A 19849-nucleotide genomic window follows, 5' to 3' on the forward strand; every position below is an offset into this window, starting at 1 on the left:
AACACTATTAAAAACAACGCCAATATTACAGAAGAAAAAACAACTTCCTCAATAATACAAAGAAACATACAATAAAATAAATTCCCCACGGGTACAGTTTTCCAATACACGGCTTACCGCTGTAAGCGCTGAATTCTCCACCCCCAAAAAAACCAGACCAAAAAATCCCCGTTCGCGCGATTTCATTCAAAATTGATTTTCCCAGATTAAATAAATAATTCATCGGGGTATCACTAGGACACTCATGTCCCCGCGACGCATATACATTACGAATGCATAGAATCCGCGCTCTATTTCCTATTCATTCGCCGGCGTTCGCGTGATAGTTTTATTAAAGGCAGGAACCCGCGGGAACGTTCGCGAGCCGCTTATATTTAACACTAGAACCACCGTACCAGTCAAAATTCGGTTTCAATTTCGTTATTTCGCAATTACTGATATCTTAATACATTGTCGACTGGTCACGAGTTAACTCGTGTTTGCACTTCCATGAACTACTTCCATTTTTCAAACCCAGGGCAATGTAAAATATATTGAAAAAGCAAAATATTGAAAGTTACATAAAAGGTATGTCTAAAGTTTCATTTCAATTGATTACATATAAATAAAGTATACTGAAATTTAGACTACTTTACTTTCATGTTTAATCACTAATTTCATTACCAATAATAATATTTAATTAAAACTTCCCGTCAACAATGTGTTAAAAGTATCGAATGTTGGAAATGATTTTGAAAATAAGTAGTGTCACTCGAATATAACGAATGCCAGAAGAAACTGAAAATAACGTATTATTACAATTTTTATAGTAATTACCTCTCAATCATTAAACGTTCGGTAGTTCTAGCGATAACACTATTTCTGCCGAGGGTGTCGAAAGATTTCAAAATTTTACCTTACAATTATTTTCTAAGTTCACTCGTATATTCTGAATTGCCCTGCGATTGGTCCAATAACGATTATAAAATTACCTACTCCCAAAAACTCAATCGAGGAAAACTGACGAACCTGTCAGAATACCAAGTTGATATTTCAAAAGGTGTCTTTTGATACCTTCGGTAGAAATAGTGTTAACGAAAGTAGCGTATGCTGCGTGAGATCCGAAACAGTGAAACGGAAATTTTCGGGTCGTGCGTGACTGTTGAGCACACTCCGAGGCGACCAACCGTCAGTTTTAAACTAGTTAGCCGGAGCCGACCGTTTAAGAGGACAATTTGAGGGCTCAAAGGTGGCCTCACCCTTCGCGTAATTGCGTGCGCGCGTGAAAGAAACGCTTCTTACCTAACCGCTCGTAATAATGCTGCGCGACGATCGATCGATCGATCGATCCCCGATACTTCGTGCGACACACCTCCAAACCAACCTCGACTGACCCGCGAGTGGTTCTACCTATAAAAGAACTTTACGACGGCGTTCCTTAAGTAACGGAATTATACGCTGGGCGCTCGCAGGACACTCAATTTAAATGAATCCCTCGGCCGACCGGCCATTTCGCTCGATAATTATTCGAAACTTTATCGCCCCGCGACTCGAAATCGCTCCTTCTTTTAAATACCTTTAACGTACTGCTCGCGCTTCACGTGATTAATGAAGAACGTTTATGGAGGAGTTTTATGGTTTCGAGAGGTTTGAAGGGCGTGGACGTCAGTGAGAGATTCTGATTGGAATACAGTTTTTAGATTGAAATACTTCTCGCTGTGGTATGTGGGCATTTACTTTTTTGACATTTTGTTTTCTAATTATTTGTAATTTAATGATTTTACTGCTTGTGATTGTTGATAATAAGCTTGGAATGGTTCAACTGTTGTGTCAGTTTGGTGAAGTACCAGTGGAAGTTTGAGGTAGAAGTCAATAATTATATAATACTAATGGAATTAATATTAATATTATATTTAATAATACGTTGACAAGATTAATTTTATAGAAATATTACAGAATGTTCATATCAAGTTTATATTCATTTACTTAACATTTCTAGAATGCTTATAAAAGATATTAAAAGCAATAAACTTCATCAAGGTTCACAAGTAAACAGTTACGATTAGAACTAAAAATATTTTTATTTTCTAAGATCGATTCGAAACGTCGTTCTCTGATAATACGAATTTGCATTCTTTTGTCGTTGCAAGGAGGGCTGGGAAAACGATCCGAACAATTTAATGAAACTCTTCAACGCGAGAAAAAAAAGTGAATTTCGAAGTAGATCTGAAGAAACTTTACCAGCATATTCCCAGCAGCATTTAATTCCAGCGAAACTTGGTCGCGTAACAATTTCATCGTTAAAACCTTGGAGACCAAACTTCAAGCGGCGAAGCTGTCTTCGCTAAAAGCAGAGTCAACGCGTCGCGTAAATAATTCAGGAAGTTTTGCATTCGCTGCATCTACGCGTAGAAAATATCTCCCCTCCCCCTTTGAGATTCTACTTTTCTGTTATTCTTTGCGGAACACTCGAAAGTGACAGACGCAACTGGATTAAATTGATCAAATTAATTTTCCGCGCGGTAGTAACGCGTTCTCTACGGTTGTTTACTTATCGATTCGCTTTGACGCTTTAGCTTACAATAGGAAACCTCATTAAAAATCGCCCAAACGGCGATAATTAATTTGCTTCTCAACGAGAATCCGCAAGAAACGTTGACGAATGTAATCCAAGTAACACAGTGTCAATATTTTTGAAACGTTTCTTGCAATTTTAATCTGCGACAAAATGCTTGTAAGAGTTATTTATTTTTCAGTAATGAAAATAAGTATCAATTTATTAAAGCAGCATATTAGAAATTAATAAGAATATTACGTAAACTTTTCTCTAAGCAAAACGTGAAACATCAATAGAAATTTCTTATCCCTTCAAACCCTGTTTTGAGGGTGTGTTTATCTTTTGCCAGTTGAACTTGGACGTTACCAGAAATACAAATATTATACATTTTTTACTTCAGTGAAAGATCAATTATTAAAACTCAAAGAATCTACTGAATAATTTGAAAAAATACTGAATCTCTTTGGCCTCCTTCACCTGATTTCACGACCCCAGACTTCATTTTATAAGTCTACTTGCAAGAACAGATTTACGTAAATAAACCTCGAGCAATTCAAGAACTTAAGGAGAACATTCAACTCGGAATCCGACGTTTAGAACCTCAAACCTTGCGTAAGGTCACGAAAAATGCTGTGAAAAGAGCCCGTATTCCTGAGCAGAAAAATGATCATTTGAGGGATGTTGTTTTCCACACACAATACTAAAAAATATCCATTAACTATATTCCCCAAAAAATAAAACATTAAACGAACACCTGTTTGTAAACGTTATTTTTATTTTATATCGTTCAGTATCTCAGTAGCCACACTGTACTAACACTGAAACTACCAGACGGGTAAAAATCACCCATTCCTGATTGCTTCTGTTTGCACTGATTAAAAAGATAACAGACGTTTCTCTAAGAGTCGATCAAAGAAATTGATTCAACAATACGCAAACTGAATTATAAATCAAAGTCTTAATACACGCACTCTTGAGGTTCCTACAGAGAAATTTCAAGGATTCAATGCAACTGCTTTTAGTGTTAAAAGAAAAGAGTTAAAAAAACTGTAACAGTGGTATGACATCTCTCGCGAGCACACGCTCCGTTTCAACCCCGAACAGTTGTTGATGAATGGCAGCTAAGTTGAAAGGGATTCTTACCTCTTTTATAGTGGCGTGTGCATGCGAGAGGGCGGCCTCTTTGTCGGCCAAACTAGCCGCGAGGCTGAGGCTTCGATCGGCTTCGTCCCTCGCAGCCCTCAGCAGACTCCAGCGTTCCCGTTCCCTCTCGCGTTCCCGTTCCTCCGAAGGTATGCCGACTCCTTGCTGCTGAAGGCGTCCTAAGGTCGCCTCGTTCTCCCGCATCCGCTGCAATCAACGGTCAAAGAGACCCATATCCGGGCAGTAACTCCACCCAAAACCACCACCATCTAACAATGCATGCATGCGAGCGACCGTACTCCGACAATGAGTGCGAACTACTTGCTCGAAACAAAGCGGCCGGAATGATTAACGTGTCGACTGGCCTGACTTTCCGCGACATCTTTCTATACGATGACAGTACCACTACTTTTCTGGTTCTGCGATGACAACGATGCTCTGACCCTTGTATCTGTGATTTCCTTCGTAGCTATTCCGGGTAGAATTACATTTGATATTAACACTATTTCTATCGAAGAAAAGACAGCTTTTCGAATTCTAACTTAACACGTTGACTGCGACGAAAGCGTCAGCGTTTTATGTATTATCTCTGTAGCAAAGATAAACAGGAAGACTTACTAATTATTTCCTATCTTTCCTATCTTAATTCTTACGTTACACCATTATCTAGTTACTCACGCTACTGAGCATTTTGACTTGACATCAGTTCTCTTACGAGATATGATTATCTTGTAATTTGGAAACTCCGGTCATCGGTGACCGCCGTGGCAGTCGTGTTAAAATTATGTACTCGGTTTAATCTGTTTTTATCAATTGAATCTTAGATGTTTCCTATAGTTAATTTTGTAATCGTGGAAGAATCGAAAAGTCAATTTAGAATGTATGAGTAAACTTGGAAAATAGCTTTAAGTTAAAATTTCAAAAGTTGCCTTCGGTAGAAACAGTGTTAACAGTATTAACTTATGGTTTATTTGTCAGCTGTGATCGATGCATTATTTTGTTATTGATAATTTATTGACAAATTAATGGTTAATTTCAGTTTGAAAGGTGAAATTCAGTTTTGCTGAAGTTTCGTTTGTGATTCTCACAAGTATGATACGATACTGCAAGGGATCGATCCTCTTGGGAAACATTGTATTTTTGATCATTAAGTATCAAAGATTTTGTTACGGAAAACATAAGCAACTTTATATTATCCTTTGTGTATTGCTTGAGATAAGAAATGTATCTTCTACGTGCATCAATATTCTATATTACATCTTTCATGACACATTGTTCTTAATTCCAAAATAAAATTCAAGGGTTTCTCCTTCGAAGACACTTCCCGTGCAAATTTATAAATTACTATACGAATGGAAATAAGAAACAAAGCTTCCTCGGAAGCTTCTCGTTCTCGAAAAAAGCATACTTCGAAAATTACCTCCACAATGAAATTACCAATGTTATTTCCCTACGATAAAACGAGTCGTTTCACGTGCGCATTCGAAAGCGACGAATCAGCAGACGCGGAAACCTAAAACGTATGGGAAACAGAGATTCGCAAGCTGTTGCAGCGATTGAATTCTCGACCGATCCCAGCGAATTCTTCGCGGCATCGTTGCCACTCGATCGGCCATGAAACCCGATACAGGTGCGCGACCCCAGTTTATTTACAGGTGTCATGTACCCTTCGTTTATTAGCCAACAGGATATCAGCTACGGAGAACTTAATCCACTTATCTTTCCCTCGGGCGTAAGTTACTTCACGCTACGTAGAACAGGTGCTGCAGCTGGTTTATCGGCTAAACTTCGGGACAACGCGATTACTGCCACTCCGGCGGATCGGTCAGGTGTTACCCGTGTCGGCGAACCGGCATGTTTTCGGGGGTTAAAAACTGTCGAGCGCGGCGCGCCCCGCCGGTCGACCGGAAAATCGCGTCCGTTCGCGCGGAAACGCGTGAATAAATTACACGCGCAATATTTTGCGCGGGTAATTGCAACAAAAACAACCGTGGTAAATTAAGCGAACCGCATTTCGTCGAATTCGTTTGCGAATCGTTTGATTTCAGGAGTGTGGAAGTGTATGTATCACGAAAGAGGGAATTCGAGATTGGGAGAAAGCACTTTGTTAATTGGGAAAGAAGTGAAACGGTATGTAATTAAATGTAATATTATAATAAATATACAGTGAGTCACGAGAGTATTCGTACCTCTTGATCTGCTGGATTTAAAGGATTGTTATTTGTGCACAATGCAGGTTTCAAAGTTGTTATCAATAGCAATATATGTTGGGATTATGAAGTTTTCAAACTTATGTGCACTTTATTGCAAAACATGTCAATACTACACAAATGTTAGTTTACATAAACAGGAATGGAATTAGTCTCACTAGCCTGATGATTTAGATCGTCTCAGTATTATAAAATGCAAAGAAGGCCCAATCAAATATTAGTTACTGATACATTAATTGCCTTGTATACGAATACTCTCGTGAGATCAATTTTGTTCCAATTTACGTAAAATTAAATTCCTTGTGATACTGAGATATTGTTTTCCAATAAAGGTCATTCAAGTTCGAAAGCTTCGTGATGCCAACATAATTTATCAACTCGATTTTCCTGAGAAACGAACTTCAGCTACGTCCAAAACGGCTCAAATATCAATCGTTTAAATTCGACAGTTCAGCAGGCAAGAATACTCTCGCGACTCACTGTATGTATCATACAACACATACTAATGTTAATGCAAATATTTTCTCGTATCTTGTTTTCCTTGTTCTCTATTGGCGTTCGAGAACAGGCAGGTCTTTCGCTGCAGCCCGTACAATCCACGGCAACGAAATTCGTCTACGAGTCCAGGGATTTATTTAACCCGTGTTTCATATTTCGCGTACGATATCCTTCCGCGTAGGATGTTAGCGAAACATCAAACACGAGCGAGATTCGCGGGGAGGCGTACTCGCACAGCAATGCACGTTTACGATGTCAAACAACGGAAGAGCCAGGATACGGGAGATCGACGAGATTGCCTGCGTGTTTCTGTTTGAACAGCGGCTTCGTAGGTTCGGGGTGGTTGCCGTGGGGGAGGGAGGGAGGAGGACGAAGGAGAAGGGTTGGAGTGCGGATGTTAAGCCGGCCAGGATAAAAAATCGCAGAGGACCACGGTTCTTTCTCCGCGGAGCGCAACACGGCGACACGTCGGCCGTTCGCCGAGTGATGAAGTGGATTACGCGCGATCCGACAAGACGGAAGAGCATAAAGCAAAGGGGAAATCGACGTGCCCCCGCGGAAGAGAAATTGCCGTTAAGACCTCGGACCGTGGACTGCTCCTTTTCATGTTCCATTACGAAGGAACACCGGGGTCTTTCTAGTTACGGGATATCCGGTGATAAAGTGTAACGCGACGGATACCGTGGACTTTGACGACCGACCAATTCGTTGAAATAATAATTGCTTGTTTGATGACGCTTGGGGTAAGATACGTGGCGCAGAAATGGACGTCGAGGGATTTTGTTTGGAAAATAGTTATGTGATTATGGGGGATGAGAAGGAAGTGAATGAAGGTAATTAAAGTGTGAAATTTGAATAGCTTAGAAGTTGTATTTAATGTTAATTTAGATTTTGACGGAGAGGTTGATGTTAGGGCAATTATTGAAATGATCATCGAATGTAGTATTTATAATAGTTCTTGCTTCACGGAGAATTGGAAATCTTAGAAAAAGAGAATTAAGGAACTATTATTTGAGTTAATTGCTTTATAACTAATTCATGTAATGACTTTCTAAAGAAAATACGAACGGACGTAGGTGTCTGCGTCAAATATTCATCCAGACAATTTCCAAAGGAACGAACACGATTAAAATGAAACTAACACAGTGAAAGTACCTATTAAATTAAAAATACTTTCACCGAAGCCTTTCGCTTATGGAACGTATCGTATCAAGATACGATATCAATCGTACGAATCCGAAGCAACAAAAGCAATTTATCAAATGGAAAGACCATCTCCATGAAGATCAAACTCAGTCGGTCGCAGAGCTTCAGTGTGCAGAAAGTAAGTTTCCGTGCAATTTAATGCTGACTCGGACGTTATCGAGTTTGGGGAAGTTTAAATTAAAAATCCAGCTGCCCGTGAATGGTGTTTATTTAAAAGATACTCCTAGAAAGTGTGGTATACGAACTTAAATCGTAAATTGTAGAGAACCAAAGGGGAGACGGCAAGAACTGTGCTTTAATTAATTAAACATCGGGACATCGAGCTCATCGACGGGACGTTTACTGCTCGCTCGGAGTTCGTTTAATTTTAGGACGCAGTATTTACGATCGCCGGGACAGAACATGATATTAGAGGATATTAAAATGTTCCTTCCTACATTCTGGACGGGACCGCGTGATACACGGCCCGTTCTTATGAGAATTTCTCCTCTTCCCTAAGTAAACTCTGTATTTTTCACTGGGTCGCCATTACTGCGCCTTAAGCCGCTTGCAAGAAACATTAAAGACTGTCTTTGTAGGACACGGCATTAGCGATCTCGTTCTTTTGTGGAAGTTGAGCCCGATTTTTGTCAGCGAAGCGACGAACCGAGACACCGTTCGCAAAGGTACAATCCGGCGACAGAACAGGAATGTTTTTTAATTTCCGCTGCAAATACTTTAAGCTGCTTTCCGTAATCCCTGTTTCTGCTTAGCGCGACGCGGATCCTTCGGAACTTCCGTTGAAATTGGGAACGGCGGCCGTTGAAGACTTTTAATAGCCCGCGTTGCGCGATGTGTCTTAATTAATTGGAAAAGGGTTCGCGGCGGGGAGACCGTAGAATGGTTTTTGGCATTTTCTGCTTGGGAGCGTAGTGAATTTAGTAATTAAGTTCATTAGGTGTTTAACGAGTAACAGATATAGAATTTTATTATTAATTTTAAATGCTTTTATTAAAGTCTGGAAACTACGAAGCAATACAGTTTGTGTTTAGTACTCATCAATGTTCATATTAAACATTCACTAGTTTCATATAACATTTTTAATTTTTTAATTTTTCCATTATGAGCATAAATGTTCGCAATAATTTGTTCCTTTGTCCGAAAAGAAAATCTTTTCGAAATTCACTTTGTCACACGAAACTGCAACGCTTTTAATAAAAGCTCTGCCAGAAAGAAATTTACAAAGTGTTAGCGACTAATGGAATTTTTCCATGAGCATGTCTGAAGTGACAGAATTCGTTTCAAAAATTCATCCTTTGACCGGCGAAAATTTCTGAAAGTTTAATGCAAAAGTGACGTCGGAAAATTCGCCGTTCCACGCGTGCCAATTTAATAACGGCGGGGAAACTCTATTTGGAAAATATGTACGAAATTGTATCCTGGCTCCTGCGTAAAGGGGGCTCCGGAAATGCGACACGCTTATGGCACAGTTTCAGGTATGCATGAGGACCACTGCAAAAAATATCATTCTTTCAATGTGTTTAAAGCCACCGTCGCGATCCCCAGAATGTTCCATGCGGTCAGGAATTTTTTGCTGAAAAATGCATCCTGGTGCTTCAAACTTTGAATCCGCCGAGAACATTCTAAGCACCGCGACGCTGGCTTTGAACGGATTGAAAGGGGAAGATTTTTGCGGTGGTTTCCATGGCTGACAGGAAGCGGGCATACATTAATGCGATGATATTAAATTTAGTTCATATTAACCATTCCAAATTTAAATGTCCTTACATTTAATTACAGATGAAAAGAACTAATGTTCACGGTATAAGATAATTTGACAAATTTAATGGATTCAAAATAACGGAAAAAATGCTGAAGAATAAGATTTTAAAAAATACTAACAAGATATGTAATAATTTAACTAATTAAGAATATATATTAAATATACTATCAGATCTAAAAAAAAACAATTTCGATGATAATTACTCTGTTGAATCAACAGAAGCTTAAAATTTGAAATTTCGAAATATCTGTCGTACGAAAATTAAACACGAACTTACAGAACTATGTGAACAATTCGAGACAACTTAAAATCAAGATTTAATTAACCCAGAGAAACGAACTCTACAAATAATAATATTGATCGAAGAACCATCAAATTAATTCACACAGCTAATATCCGAGGGAATAACGTTCAACGTTAACCTGTCCTTTTATAGACACTGTTTCCATGTTATTGGAGCGTTACTCACTACCTCGCAATTTGCTCCAAAGGAACGACTCGATTTAGGGTATCGATAAAACGCGAACACGGTAAGCCGCGTTTCGCGTTGTTCATTTGGCGAAATTGAAATGACCGACAGCACGCCGAGCGTCGCCGGCCCTGTGACAACGGTGTTGGGAAAATGAGAAATTCCACCAAGTTTAATGAAAGTATTTAACAGGCAAAATTGCTGTCTCGCGTACCGCACCGGTGTTCCGGGCAGCGAGCTGAAGCTGACGCGCGCACCACGGGGAAATTGAAACGCGTTTCCGCGGGGGTGTTCGTTAAACAAATTTTACGCGGTTAATTTTTTCACGAAATTGTAGGGTCGCGTCGCTAGGAAAATCGAAGAAAACGGACCGGTCGAAATGTTATCATTCTCTAGTTAACTGCGCGAGGAAAGAGGACGACGAATGTTAGTTCGAGAGAAAGCCTTCTAAAATAAATCAAATTCACAAACGTAGCCAGTTTTTTCATTGAATTAATTGGAAAATTCCGTCGTTAAAAATACTGATATTTGGAACATTTTTAATGAAGAAGTTTGCTTTCATTGGTGAACCGTGTATAATAATAAATAATAGGAAGTATAATAATAAGTAATACACGTTCTAGAAAACTTAGTAGGCGAATAATAGTAAACAGAGGATTAAATACTAACGAATATTATCAAAAAATCTCTTATAAAAATTCCTTTGCATTTAACAAAATTGTAAATGTCATTAATACATCAGGGTACATAATTTAAATATAAAAGACTAATAAGTAACAACTTCAGTTTAAAAGACTATTTCCTTTTACAAGAGACGACAGAATTTTCCAGTCAATGTAATTAATGAAGTTCATTAGTCAACGATCTACACATGCGGTGTTCCCATGCAAAGTCAGCAAAAGACCGACTCACCTGTTCGTAATTCCTGATGAAGTCGCGAAGTTCCCGCTCCTTGTCTTCCAAGGTGCCATACAGCGCCTTCATTTGATTAAGAAGATCGAACTTCTCCGCTTTGAGCCTCTTCCGGTCGGCCTTCAGCGCTTGGAGAGCTTCTTTTGCGTGTTGCAGCTCCATCTCAAGAGCCACGAATCTCGCTTCTTCTTCGAGCGCCGCATCCTCTGAGCCGACTTCCCCGCGCGCCGCTCCGCTGAATAACAATCTCCTGAGTCTCGCCACTTCCGCTACCAAACGTTCGTTCTCCAATCGGAGCCGCCTTGTGCTGGCTAGCTCCACGGAGCCGTTGCTGCCGCCGCCGTGGATGTTGGACAGTCTGGATGCTACCAGTGGATCTCCAATTCCTGGAAGAAACAGTTTCGACAATGTAGGAAAGAGGACTAACTATTTGACAACCTGGGAAAACTTTTGTATTTAGATATTTGACAACTAACTCTTCTTTTCAGTGAATGATTCTTTATATTGAAACATGGACAATTTGGTGTTTAAATATGTTATGATATTCGAATTGATAATAGCTTAAATTTTGTAATGTTTGTAATGTATAAATGTAGATTATAAACTATGTGTTGAGTGATTGATTGTTCACTTTGGTAACGTTGAAAGTAGCAACTGTTTGTATGTCTTTTGAATTAGTATAGCAAGTGAAGATCGTACTAATTGTTAAATAATTTATATTCTAGAAAATTGTATGTTAACGTAAAAAATTTCCTACGGGTCGGAAGAAATATTAAATATTTTCAAAGTGCCACTTAGTGTAAGGTTGCAAAAGATTCTACCCCGGCGGCTCTGTGGTTAATGCATTCGACTGGACATAGAGACGTCCGAATGGATCCAATATCCAAAGCTTGATCTCATTTATGGTACCCTGCCTCTATAATGGCACTCTGTCAGCTTCTTTGTAATCGTATCAGCATCTCCGCTATACCAAGAGGGTAACCGACAATAGGTTGACCGCAGGAGAGAAGTGAGCCGGTAGCCAATGGACCGATCGAATGTTGCTAGGAGCAATTACATCAAAAGGCTACTACGTCAGTAACCTTGTCGCGTCTCAAAATATTTAATAAGATTGTTTAACTAGGTTACCTCATCATTATACGTGTCGATCCTTAATAATGTTACTATTTAGTTATTAGAACATACATAACTGTGTCACTTGTAGACCCTTTACCATCTAACCACTATTCACCACTACACTGCCCTTCCTCCGAGTCAAGTTCCAAGCAAAGAAACCTCCATCCTCTATACAGAAACAAGTAAAAATATCCCAATTTCCAACAACAACCATAAATCTTCACAGTCAACTCGAATGCAGTTAAAAACCTAATCCCACTTTCAAAAGACCTTACCAATAATCAAAACACCAATCCCAAAGTTATTGGGATTAACTCCTACATTACAATTAAAAAATCACGTCCAAACTGCATCGCCAATTCCCATCCATCCATCCGCAAACATACATCCGACACCCAAAGAACATCCAACCCACGCCAAATCCACAAAGAAACTATCCAGCTAGAACATAGCAAGAGCAGCGACGTATCATTCTCAATAATGCACCCGAACCGTCAGCCCCGTCTCACAGCGTCTCGGAGCCGTCTCTCGTTAGACCGGTCGCCACATTGAAGAAAGCGCCAGCAGCGCGCATTCATCTTGAGCCGGAGCGCCCGTTTAATTCCCGGGATTCGCAGGAACGAACGAACGAACGAACGAACGACGACGACGAGTCGGAACAATCGCGGACACCGAGCGCGCCGGGGTGAAGCTGAAAGGGAGGGCTTCCATAATTAAATGCTGGGGTTACCCACCCAGGGAATTAGCCGGGGACGAGGGTCTGCTGCCCGGGGCTGGTCCAGGTGGTTCATTGTCCTCCTCGGCCCGCACCTCGCCGTCCACCAGGTCCTTGTCGATGTCCTTCTCGTGATCGTTCATCTCCTTGCTGGATCGCAGCGACTCGCGGTTGTTCGTCGATATTCGCAGTCGCTCGCCGCTGGATCGATCGCTGCCCCCGCGATGCAGGAAACCGCCGCGGTTGCTGGATCCTCGGTCCGGGCTGGCGCTGCCCGATCGCGAGTCCACGCTTCCGCCGGAACCGCCCAAACGCGTCTTCTCCAACGCCGGAGCATACGGGCGGCGAGCTTTTTCGCTGGGACTGCGACTAGGCGAGCCATTCCGTTTTTCTGCGGTGGAAATTGGATTGGTTAGGGGATATGCTGCCTCTGCGTTGGAAACTGTTTTGGTTAGGGGATAGCTTCGCGCGGGAGATAGCTTTCTTGCGATAGTAGCTATAGAATGGAAATTGTTTTGCGTAGATGCTGTCTATTCGGAGATTATTTTAGTTTAAGGAATTTGTTTTTTGAATTATAGATTTCAGTGATGTAGTGTTTTATCGCTGCGCTATTTATATATGTAGAACTTCATAGAACTTTGGTTATAATCGAATTATTGCTTTGTGAAGTTAATCTTAGCAAATGGATGTCTCGATTTTGGTGGTTCCAGGAATGAGACACAGTAATTTCATATTTTTTAATTATATTTCATCCCCTTCGAGTCAAGAAAATTCGCGATATTTCATATAAGCAGCCTTCGATGACTTAAAATTCAATTCCTTAGGCTTAACAATTAAACGGAGGCGTACACTTTTCACGCGGAATTTTACTAGGGCGATAATAAACGTTGCAGAAAGAGTGTTTATTACACTATAAGTGCGCGGAATCTTCGTTCAGCGTGCTGCGAGCGGAAGCGTTCCAAGCTCCCGTGTATTCGTGAAGAGCGCATAATAACCGGTAAAAGTTTTAGGTGAATTTAATTGGCCGGGCGTTTCAGGAATCTTTCATCAAAACACGCGTTACCGTGCTCGCCGATGGGCGACAAAGGATGGGTGGGACACGGTACGGGACGGGATGGTTAAAAAACGTAATGAAATCTGCCGCGCGTCGGTCAGAGAAGAATGTTCACAAAGCCCGTGACAGCTGGCGCGCGGGGTTACGCGCGTTCGCCATCGTATTACAAGTTGCCGGAGAAAATGGTGAATCATGGCCAGTCGTAAAACCGGCGGCAAAGTAACTGCGAGATAGCGAGCTGTATATATACCGTGTTCCGGAAATCAAGATAAACTTTTAACCGTGAGGTACGCGCGTGAACTCCGCTTTTGAATTATACCGGGCGGCAACTTCGCGGGGGCAAGATTTACCGCGCGCCCTAAACGTGAGTTAAAGGAACGAACATTTATGGGGGAAGTTGCAGCCGGTGTCGTCCGCGAACACTTTTACGTGATACCCCTCGAGTCTTTTGTGTTGCGTCGAACTGCGCGAGCGAAATGAAACTTGTTCTTGGAGGATTTGGTTAGCGGAAAGTACCTTTGATTATAGGCGTAACGAAGGTTTAGGGAAGATGTGTCCGTGTAACAGTACAATGTTGTCTTTCATAGAATTACTCGGTTGCGATAAAAGTCCCGAGACACCCGGTATAGGTCTTTTAACGACCACTTTTGCTGCGATGTATACCTGAGTCATCTGAGAACGACTTTATACTTTGTAAGCAAATAAGAAGAATCTTATTGCCAGGAGAGTTTCTTTATTTTGCGAAGAGGATACTTCAAAATATAAAGTACTTGCAATATTTAATAGTAAAACATTGACTTTAAAAGACGATATCAAACTTCGTTCAAGAGTATCCATTTTGTTTATATAAACGAATCCAGCAGGAAGAAGATTAATCTTGAAGTTCAAGAACACTGTATCAAGAATGTCTTCCATTTGGAAGCCAATTGCAACGAAAGTTAGCTGCAAAAGAGGATTCTACAAAGTGACTTCTTAACCATTCCTAAGTAGACAAGTACCTCTCGAATCAATAAAAGATGACAATTCGGTAGCTATATCAAGGAAATTCCAAAGTCTAAAGCTAACTGAACGTAATCCCTAACCCTCTGCGCTTGATGTTGCATGTAAATGTCACCTGAGAGGAGACTTCCGCGTGCAGGGGGCTAAATATTGAATTAATTCCATCCCCAATCTCATCATGCACCAACCTATGGGGCTAGCTCGTCGATCAATAGGACTGGTCCTCTCCTTCCTGTCAACGGGACTGGTCCTCTTCTCGATGGGACTGGCAGACTTGTCGCTGGCCGAGCTTCTCTTCTCCACAGGGCTGCTGCTGGCGCTAAGCCTCTTGCCATCGTCCTGCGATTGTTGCTGTTGGACGGCAACCTCTGTTGTCTCCTGGACTCCAGGAGTGGTGTTGTTCGCGGCGGTGCCCGTCCCGTTGTTGTTGCTGTTCCCGGCCGCGGTGTTGCTCGTCCCGTTGTTGTTGTTCAACACCACCGGCAACGCGCCTCGCACGTCCCTCAGCTCGCCGCGGAGTGTCGCGCACTCGCCCCTGGCGCGCTCCAGCTCCCCGTCAAGCCGGGCGCCCGTCGCTGCGTTCTCCTCCACCATCACGCGGAATTTTGCCTGGAAAAAGAAATACGAACTTCATAGTCACCGATGTCTGACAGCGAGCAGACCGCTGCGGGCTGGACGTTAATCCTCGGCTAATGAGCTAGGGTGGCGGACAACGAAGCCATATTCATTGGGAAATAATGAAATTTACATGGGCCTCGTATTACAACGTGATTAAGGGGGACTTGACGGTTGGATTTGCGGATTTTAGTTTTATTCGATGCTCGTGTTCGCTTTTTGGGGATAGGGATGATCGTGAGATGGCATTGTGAGATGTTCTGATTGATGTTTGATCATTGTTGTGAGATTCGTATTGTCGCATTTGTGAAATTTGGTTTTTGTCTGGAAAATTTGTATTATTCTGTTTGTAATTTGCATTATTTCATTCGTAAAATTCAATTATTTTGGTAAAGATTCTTACCCTTTAAACACACTTTCTATGAAATTGAAATTTCTTTTCATTTTTACTATCGTACGCTTTTATAACGCAACGAGAATAACTTTTATTAAATTACAAATATAATAAAGATACACTAGCCTTATCGCCTACTTCTAAACGAATACAATGAAGAAAACTTACACAATTCGTTCAATTCCCGAAGTTTAGCACTCTATTCCAATTCTGAGAACAGATAGCACCAAGTGGTAGAAATAGGAACAATCCTAAAGAAAGACTAATCGAACGGCATCGGTTCCGTTATTGCAATCCGGAATCGAGCCAAGGGAACTTCCTCCGACCGGAAGTCCCACGAACAATCGCCGATTCACCGACACGGAGCACGAAACTTCGACGCAAATTTCAAAGGGGACGTTAATCAAAACTTTTTAGCTGATTTTTCAGCCCTGCGATGAATTAATGGTGCTGCGACCCTTTGTTTGTTTAGCGAGTCTCCTCCCGAACTTCGTGACTGACTGAGAAAAGGGATAGGCGGGAATAAAAAAAAAAAAAAAATAGAGAGGAACGCGTGACGGAGAAAGTAACGGAAGTTCCGTGAAGTTGCGACCGGTTGTAATGGCGGACGTGGAGCCGACATTCCGCCAAGTTACGAGCGCTAATGCGGGGCGAAGTGAACCGAGCAAACAGGAACGTAGATAAAAGTTTGCTTCGACGTGAAGCGTGCAATATTAATAAGTCTACCGCGGCTGCGGAACACGAGCCTCATTGTGAACCAGCCATTGTGCCGGCTGTTTCGTGATTCTTCTTTTTTCCGTAGACACGCCATCTTCTCGGTTCTCCTACTACATCCGGGACACCCTATATAGGGGCGCTATCTGTATCCTTCTTTGTATTATTAAGTGCATTGTACTCTGAAGTTCGTAAAATTAGGGTAATTTAATTTTTCACGATCATTCTCCGTGGTACTGGCGTTAATACCGTATCTAATGCAGTTTACGTTTTTATTCTTTCGCTATCATTTTTGTTTAGTTTTTATTATTACAGGTAACGGAGAACATCGAAACGTTTAAATTATCAAAGATTACGTCGTTGGCTGTTGGAGGACTAATTTCAAGGGTTTTATGGATATCAGATGAAGTTGCAATTAAGAGAAGCATGCTAATAGAGAAAATTGTAAATTTTCAAATTTTTAAATATTTAATTTCCAACTGTCCGACTACTAGATTTTTTAAGTCGTCATTTAATTCTCGTTTCTTTCCTCTATCTTCGCAGATCTAATGCATTGATTTCATGCAGATTCCACTGTGTCAGAATCATCAGCGATCCAGTACACGAACACGATCGATTTACAACGAACTAAACCACGCAAGTAAACAATACGGTAGATAAAAAGTTCCGCGGCAACGCGGGAATGTGCAATATTAATAAAGCCGCCGCGACGCGGGAATAGGAATCCCATTGTGCACCCGCCATTGTGTCCGTTCGGAACGCTCTCCGCGTGACGGTATTGACTACTACGGCCACAGTATGCGGGCGGCAAGTTTCTGGGCAGCTTTTCCGCGACGCGAGATCCGAGTCACGGCATCGGGACGAGGAACAAAGGATTATTTGGATATTCAAACGCGAGGAGCTGTCTTTAAGCCTTTCCAGGACTAAGACGCCGCGCGACTCTATCGGTAGTTCAGTCGCTCGGTACAGTTAAGTGGCTCGTGGCAATTTCTCGCGTCTCGAAATCATTTCGAAGAGATTAAGCGTAATTGTCGCGCGAGACTCAGCGCGGAATTATTACGCGGGATTATTGCTGCGTCTCGAGAGCGTGACTACGGTTCTTCGGAATTAACCGCGAGCTGAGCCGCGCCTGGGTCCTAACTGTCGCACATAACCGCCTTTGAATATTCTCCAACGACTTTTGGTTAATCGGGGGACTGCGAGAATTATTGCTTTGTTTTGTTGTTCGCAAATAAGCAATGCGGACGTGTTTCTGAAATAGAATATTCGAAAGTTTGGTTGTTGGCAGTAATAGCTGCACTTTGTACATTTCGCTTGTAGGTAATGCTGTTCTATTACTCTCTTCTCCGTGTAAATTAGAATATTAGAATGTCAATCTTTAACTGACGAAATTAGTGATGAGATACTTTCAATTGTTCCTCTATTGGTGTTTCTTCGTTAATATCACAGTTATTGAAGCGTTTACAATTATCAGCGTCACTATGGATAACTAGATTTGTAGATGATCGTAATTAGAGTATCCTCCTTTGAATCGAATAGGTTCAAGTTCTTTATTAAGTCAACATGTATAATAGTCAAGATTATATATTTTGACTTTCTTGCTACTTTCAATTTCAAGAAGAAATGACCTGGGAACAGTCACACTCGACATCAACCCCGAAGGAAATCGTTTTGTTCAACAAGTACAGTAGCACAATCAACTAATGGTAGCCATTACTGTAGCACAAGGATTATTTAAGGCGTCGGCAAAATGATTTATTTAACCAAAGTTCCGGCAAGATCTCACTCGCTTCCCACGCTCCGCGCTGAGCACGGTATCGCGGGAACGTTAATTGCACTATCGTCGGCAGAGTTTATCGGTGATCGGGCAGGAAAAAGAACAGAGGAATCTGTTCCGGCGCGCGTCTTGATAACGTCGATACCATCGACGGCGCCGCTTTTATACTCCTCCCGAAGATGTAATCTCGGAAACGTTGACCTATATGTCGAACCGATCCCAACCGAGCCAAACGGACGGACGAACCAATACACACGGGCCGGCTAACCGGGGCTCGCCTTTATGTGCACATGCTGCAGCCCGCGTTGCACAGGCCCTTAAACACATAAAGCGTCTCTGCAGGCATTGTGATGAAGTTCTGGTAAACTAAACCCCGCTATTCTTGGCCTGCGCCCGGCGAAGCATTGTTTGCCACCGGTTCGTTTATTTAGTTAATGTTATTAACTTCCGCGGTTGGCCGGCCGCCTCGTTTCTTGGGGTAAATGTATACCTGGCTGCTATGTATCCGGTTTGCCCGTGCATCAGACGCATTGTTTGTCACCAATTTAATGTTTGCGTACAGAGGATGAGTGGATATTTAATGTAAATAGGTAATTAATGAATTAGTGAACGTGGAAGGTTGTCGAGTACAATAAGAAGGTAGCTAAGTTTGACGAAGTCAGCTCGCGTTGATCGGAGTTGAAAGAGATTAATCGAGTTTAATCAGCGTTGCATGCTCGAAGAGTGTGAACTTGCAACAGTGAGAGTAAAATTAATCTCTCTTTCAATGATTTATTAACACGCTGAACGCCATGGGAGTCGCCGGTGACCTCCAACAGAATCGAATTACTATGGTACACTCAATTAAACGACGATTATTTGAAAACATTTGTATATTACAAATAGTGTTACCTAATACGATGATATTCAACTAGATGAACGCGCAATAATAATAATAGAATGATACAAGATTATATTTTCTTCCTTTTTTCGTAGTTTGCTCCATGAAATCGTGCAGCATTCGACGTGTTAACGGTAAAGTTAGTCTGATAAATTCGTTAAAAATAGCCGAATGATCAGTTAGATTATACAATTTGCCTTGATTTCTTTCGCAGCTACAATCGAAACACGTTACCGATCCTAATGATTTATTATAAAAAGAAGCAATTCCGCTCATTTTACGTCCTCGTTTACTCAAAACCAAATGAATCGAAAAAGAAAAGAATAAAATAGAATGAAATAAAAGAATTGGACATTTATATCTGTCGGCTCTCGTTCGAAATCGCCAGCGCCGATCCAACACGACCTCATAAGACAAGAGTTCAACGGCGAAAGCGGAGAATCTAGACCAGCGTATCTGCTATCGCGGTCTCTTTCGTCGAACAGAAAATTGATCGATGATCGTGCGGTTCGCGGGCGTGAAGAGGGCGTGAATGCGGCCGCCATTGCTCTCGCGATGAAGGGAAAACGGAAGGCGCCTCCGGGAACGCAACAAGTTCACGATCCCTTTATCCGCAGCCGGCTATCCTTTTGTGTCCCTGGAACTTGGCCAACAGTGGCTCACCGCTGCCCGTCGACTACCTCCCTTCGTTTATCCTCCACCTTTTCCCCTCGGTTCTTATCTAACCGAAAGTGCAATCAATCATTTCGGAGGGCGATCAGTCTCACCCGGCTCTTCCTCTCCCTCTCCCTCTCCCTCTCTCTCTCTCTCTCTCTTTCCCTCTCCTAGCTGCGACGACTACGATCAAAG

The 19849-nt window shown here is 41.7% G+C and overlaps 1 protein-coding gene across 20 annotated transcripts in view; it reads right to left on the reverse strand.

Moving 5' to 3' along the window:
- Positions 1-19849, reverse strand: part of Liprin-gamma (liprin protein kazrin) — a 169452-nt gene that overhangs the window by 20980 nt on the left and 128623 nt on the right. For 19 of the 20 annotated variants that reach the window (XR_004236358.2, XR_013000044.1, XR_013000045.1 and 16 more), the window contains 4 exons: positions 14809-15229; positions 12587-12958; positions 10737-11122; positions 3680-3886 (listed from right to left, as the gene is read on the reverse strand). Coding sequence is in view for 13 of the 20 variants with exons in the window: in XM_031992207.2 (XP_031848067.2) it covers positions 3680-3886; positions 10737-11122; positions 12587-12958; positions 14809-15229 (1386 nt within the window). In the remaining 7 variants the exon portion in view is untranslated. The remainder of the gene's footprint in view (positions 1-3679; positions 3887-10736; positions 11123-12586; positions 12959-14808; positions 15230-19849) is intronic. The other variant, XM_076373735.1, reaches the window with a different exon arrangement.

The sequence above is a fragment of the Nomia melanderi genome, chromosome 14, assembly GCF_051020985.1.
Source record: "Nomia melanderi isolate GNS246 chromosome 14, iyNomMela1, whole genome shotgun sequence".
Classification (NCBI taxonomy): domain Eukaryota; kingdom Metazoa; phylum Arthropoda; class Insecta; order Hymenoptera; family Halictidae; genus Nomia; species Nomia melanderi.